The sequence below is a fragment of the Vicugna pacos genome, chromosome 13 (assembly GCF_048564905.1).
Source record: "Vicugna pacos chromosome 13, VicPac4, whole genome shotgun sequence".
In the NCBI taxonomy this organism is placed as follows: Eukaryota; Metazoa; Chordata; class Mammalia; order Artiodactyla; family Camelidae; genus Vicugna; species Vicugna pacos.
The window spans coordinates 26,215,552-26,221,551 of NC_132999.1; the positions used below are offsets into that span (position 1 = coordinate 26,215,552).

General features: G+C 43.8%; 1 protein-coding gene across 4 annotated transcripts in view; it reads right to left on the reverse strand.

Moving 5' to 3' along the window:
* Positions 1-5,440, reverse strand: part of PRKAA2 (protein kinase AMP-activated catalytic subunit alpha 2) — a 65,646-nt gene extending 60,206 nt beyond the window's left edge. For all 4 annotated transcript variants that reach the window (XM_072974367.1, XM_072974368.1, XM_072974369.1 and 1 more), the window contains exon 1: positions 5,212-5,440. In XM_072974367.1, coding sequence (XP_072830468.1) covers positions 5,212-5,305 — 94 coding nt within the window. In that variant the 5' untranslated portion in view covers positions 5,306-5,440. The remainder of the gene's footprint in view (positions 1-5,211) is intronic.
* Positions 5,441-6,000: the final 560 nt, after the last annotated feature.

Consider the following 6,000-nt stretch of genomic DNA (forward strand, 5'->3'; position numbering starts at 1 on the left):
GATCTATTCTTCTAGAATTTCTATCACCTTTATTATTTAGATAAGAACTGAGCAAGTCTAATTACAAGAGCTCTTAAATAGCAGTTCTTCCCTATCCTGGAAAGAGTTAAGAACCAGAACAATCAACATAGAGAAAAAATTTAAATAGATAAAAAGGATTACTTTCAAACTCTGTGAGCCCACATAATCTTTTTTCATAAGCACTCTCCTAGTAGTAAACAATGGAGAAAAGTCAATTTAAAGTATTTTAAACAATATTTTAATTATTTATCAACAAGTAGAATTGCCACATATATGTTAAAAATAGCTTGAAACTAGCGCTATTAAACGAAAACTAGCTATTTCCATCTTCTTCTTGTACCTAACTTTGGTCCGTAAATTGATACACCAATGATTGAAGTTAAATTTTCAAAATGTATGATTAATATAACAGTTAAGAGAGAAGGCATATCAAATGTTCATCACTCCTCCATTGCCATGTTTTTATAGCCTCATAAAACCAAATTATCTACTACTAAGTTTTTTATTAGAAATTTATTTTACAAAGTCTAAATCTATACAATTAAAAATGCATCTATTTTCAACAAAAGGTGCTAGGGCAATTAGATACTCATATTCAAAAAGTTGACCTTTGAGTATACACCATGCTCAAATATTAACTCAAAACAGGTCATAGATGTCAACATAAGAGCTAAAACAAAGTATTTATAAGAAAACATGTAAGCAAATCCTTGAAACCCAAAGCAAAAAATTTCTTAAATATAACACCAAAAGCATGGTCCACAAAAGAGAAAAAGTCAGTAAACGGGACCTCATAAAAATTCAAAATATTTATACTTTCACAGACACCGTTAAAAAATGAAAAGTCAAACCGACCTGGAGAAAATATTTGCAAAACATATCCAATAAGAGACTTGTATCCAGAATTAATTTAAAAAATTCTTCTAACTTAACTTACAAGGTAGAAAACAACCCAATCAAAAAAATGAGCAAAAGATATGGGAACAGATATTTCACCCAAGAAGATATACAAATGACTAATAAGTACATGAAAGGACTTTCAGCATCATTAGTCATCAGGAAAGTGCAAACTGAAACCACAATGATACACCATTTCACACTCACTGGAATAGCTATAGTAAGACAAACAACAACAAATGTCAGTGAATATTTGGAGAAATGGGAGTCCTCACACATTGCTGGTGGGATTGTAAAATGGTACAACCACTTGGGAAACTGCTTGCCATTTCTCCAAAAGATAAACATAAAGCTATGATATGATGCAACAACTCTACTCTAAGGTATCTTAGGACATATATGAAAACATATGTCCACACAAAGATTTGCTTGAGAACATTTATGGTGGCATTATTTGTAATAGTCCAAAATGGAAAACAATGTCCACCAACAGGTGATCACATAGACAGAATGTGGCATATCCATGCAATGGAATATTATTCAGCAAGAAAACGGAACAAACTACTGACACATGCTATGTCATGCACGAACCTCAAAAGCATTGTTGAAGAAGTCAAGGCGTGAGAGACTTCATATTGAATGATGCTATTTATAAGAACTGCCCAGAGAAAGCAGATTTATACAGACAGAAAACAGATTAGCAGTTTTCTAGGGCTGAGGGATAACTGTAAGTGGGCATGAGAAATCTTATGGTGATGAAAATGTTCTAAAACTTATCTATGATGACGGTTGCACCGTTCGGTAAAGTTACTAAAAATCACTGATTGTATATTTGGAATGGGTGAATTTTATGATATATAAAATATGCCTGAACAAAGCTGTTCTTAAAAATGTATGTGCTTTTGTTTCTTGTCCCTTGAAGAATTACAACTGGCCCTTGAACAACATGGGAATTAGAGGCATTGAACCCTGGCCAGTCAAAAATCTGTGTATAGCTTTGTAGTCACCCCTCTGTATCCATGGTTCCACACTCTGGGATTCAACCTCAGACTATGTAGTACCACAACATGTTATTTATTGGAAAGTATCTGCTGTAGATGAATGCTGGAGAGGGTGTGGAGGAAATGGAATTCTCCTACACCACTGATGGGAATGTAGTTTGGTACAGCCATTATGGAAAACAGTACGGAGATTCCTTAAAAAAACTGAAAATAACCTTACCCTAAACTCTGGTAATCCCCCTCCAGGGCATACATCTGGAGGAAACTCTATTTCAAAGATACATGCACCCTAATGTTCACAGCAGCACTATTTACAATAGCCAAGACATGGAGCAACCAAAATATCCATCAACAAATGAATGGATAAAGAAGTTGTGATATATGTATATATACATATATATACACATAGTATGTGTGTGTGTGTATATATATATATATATAGTAGTATAGTATATGGTATATATATAGTATAGGATATATAGAGAGAAAGTATAGGATACACACACACCGTGGAATACTACTCAGCCACAAAAAAGAATAAAATAATGCCATTTGCAGTGACAAGGATGGACCTGGAGATCGTCAGACTAAGTGAAGTAAGTCAGAAAGAGAAATAGCGTATGATATCACCTGTATGTGATATCTGAAAAAAAGGACACAAATGAACTTATTTACAAAACAGAGACAGATTCACAGACACAGAAAACAAATTTAAGGTTACCAGGCGGGAAAGAGGGTGGGAAGGGATAAATTGGGAGTTTTGGATTTGCAGATACTAACATAGAATAGATAACTAATATAGAACAACAAGGTCCTACAGTATAGCATACGGAATTACATTCAATACCTTAGGATAGCCTATAATGAAAATATATATATATATATATATATATATATAACTAACTCACTATGCTGTACACCAGAAATTAACACATTGTAAATAGACTATGTCAATCAAAACATATTTTAAAAAAACCAAACTGCCATACAAGTGGACTACACAGTTGAAACCTATGTTGTTGAAGGATCAACTGTTAATTAGTAACTTTAGATAGTAGCAATTCCTATAATTTTTATTAAGCAACTGTACTAATTCTAACATTGGATGGGAAACCACAGTCTAACTTTAGAGAGGAGCTAATACCATGTTAGGAACACACCCCCTTCCTGCCCACTGGGCAGTAGTCTTCCAGGAAAAGCATTTCTTATAAATCAAAGTACCTTTTTTTGGTTTACATTCTAAGAAGCCAGTGCCTAGAATCAGCTCAAGAGTATACACAAAAGAGATTTAAGTTGTCCTTTGACAGCGGGCCAACAGATCTGATGGGTGTTTTAGTCAACATTCAGATTACAGAAGAATTTAAAAAGACAAACAAAAATTTTAACCGAATTTGAAAGGGCGTAGGGTACATTACGTAACTTTGAGAGTCTGTACATGTCCAGATGGCAAAGGCACTGTTGGTTTCAGCATATAACGTCAAAACATAATAGTAATGTTACAGGCATTAATCTAATTCCTGAATCTTCCTATATTCATTCTAAATATATTCTCCCAACTACCCACTCTGAGGTCTTTCAAAACTAAGCCAGGACTTCACAGCCCTCACAGAACTTCGAAGAATTTTACAAACGTTTTAGGTCTTTATACAAATATCACCCCAGTCTGTGAGGCCTTGCCTGACAATTTTATTGAAAATTGCTAACCTCAGAGAACTCCCTATCCTCCCTTCTCTGATTCATTTTTCTTAATAGTCCTGAACATACTATATATTTTATATATAAAGTGATTATTGTTTGTCTTCTCCTAATAGAATATAAGCCCCACAAAAGGAGAAGCTTTAATCTGATTTTGTTCCTAGCGTGTCCCCATTACGCAGAACAGTGCCTGGTACACTGCAGGCACTCCATAATTTGCTCATTTCTAAGCAAATGAAAGGGTATCACACTCATGGAAGTAAGAGCTGATTCTTGCCACAGAAATGAACAATGAGTTTCTTCTATTTAACAGTCTTAAGATTAAAACATGCGTTTTTAAAGGAAGTAAGAGGCCTCAGAATAAAATCTCCAAACTGCATATCCAACACTTCCACAGCAAAAAGAAAAAAAAAGAAAAAAAGAAAATGTTTTACTTATAACATTGGATCCGCAATAATCAAAAGGAAAGTATGTTTAATAAGCTGGTTCTAGTTCTGGAAAGAGGACAAATTAATTAAACCCCATGTGACTGTTACTAACAAGAAAAACAGGAAAGTTCAACACGTAAGTAGTAAGAGTTTACGTTGAAAAAAAAAATTTCAAAAGCAGCCTGTTTTTCTACACCCAAAATGGGATCACATCACCAAGAACATAGACCTCAGAAGAGCATGCCTTAGCAGTTCGGGCCACAGCCCTAAATCCTCCAAGATCCAACACCAAGGACCCTTTTTTCTCTCCCCCATCCCAGAAGACTTCCTGGAACCATTTTACACACCGATCAACCTTCAGACCTCCCCCGCCACCAGTTCTAATTAACCCCTGACCCAATCCAGCTGCATTCCAACGTTTCACGCCGCCGGCAGCAAGACCCACCCACCTCACGCCCCGAGAGCATCCCCTAAACTGTCAGCCCCACCAACCCACAGTCAGGGGGCAAGAAAGAATCAACCGCGACGGCAGGGACCTCCCAGCCTGGCCAAAACTGGAGGACATTTTAGACCTTCATCCTGGTTCTGCCAATTTCGGTGTGACCTTGAGCACGTTCTTAAACCCCCTGGGAGGAGGGAAGGGTCCTGCTTTTCTCACGTTTAGGGTGAGGATAACACCTACACCTGGCCTAAGGGTTAAACGATACCACTTGGTATAAGGATTAAATGAGAACACCTGTAAAGCACCTAACGGGGCACCTGGCACGGGACGGAAACTCGACCCTCAGGAACGTGTGTCATTCCCCAACCCTATTCATACAGCCCCCCAGCTGGTGGGCACCGTGCCCATCAGTCCAGCCTCCCGGTTTCACAGAAGAGGGCACTGAGATCGACACCGCGGAGAAGCGCCGGGCTCCCGACCGCGGGGCCCGCGGCGGGCGCCAGCCCTGGAACCCGGGACGCCCGCGCCCCGCCCGCAGCCCCGCGCCAGGCTCCGGCCGCTGCCGAGGGACGGGGCGGTGCCCCCTGCCCTCCCGGGGTCCTCAGGCTCCGCGCGGCCCGGGCGGGGCCGCTCCACCTGCCGCCAGGCCCCGCCGCCCGCTCGCCGCCCGCCCGGGGCTCCGGGGCTCGGCCTCCCGCGAGACGGACGGCCTCGGCGCGTACTTAACTCTTCACTTTGCCGAAGGTGCCGACGCCCAGCGTGTCCCCCAACACGTAGTGTCCGATCTTCACCCGCCCGTCGTGCTTCTGCTTCTCAGCCATGTTCGGAGAGCGTAACCTCGCTCCTCCGCAGCCGCCGCCGCCGCCGCCGCCGCCGCCGCCGCCGCCGCGGGCTCCTCAGTGCGGCCGCCGCCGCAGCCGCCGCCTACCCACAGTGCAGCGGGCCGGCGCGGGGCGGGGGCCCCGGACGCCGGGGCCTGGCGGTGGGGGCGGCGAGCAGGTGGGCGGGGCGGGCGCGGGGGCGTCTGCGCGCGGAGCCCCCGCGGGCGAGCGGCCGGGGTGGGGCCAGGGTCCGGGCGCTGGGGGCGGGGCGGAGGGAGGGGCGGCGGGGAGGGAGGGCCTGAGCGGCGAGCAGGGAGGGTCGGGAACCCACAGGTGTGCGCGGGAGGGGACGGGGGAGGGGGCGGAGGGCGAGAGCCGGGCTGGGGGCGGGCGAGGAGGAGAACCCGAGGGAATGGCTGTGGTGGGGTGAGGTCTGGGCCGAGTCTTAGCGACTGGAAAGAGATGGAAGCCCACTTTGGAGAGGGCTTCAGGCGTGGGGAGAGGGACGTGAAAACCCCGGTGTGGGTCTAAGGGGAGTCGGGGCAGGGGGCGATGGGGAAGGGCCTTGAGCGAAGGTCAGTCGGAGGAGAGCCACAAGGAAGTTCGAGTCACGGGCTGAGTGTTTCATACAGGTCACGGCACACGTAGAGAACCCAATTCTGTGCTGTCCTCAGTGGTCCTCGTCTATGTACTGT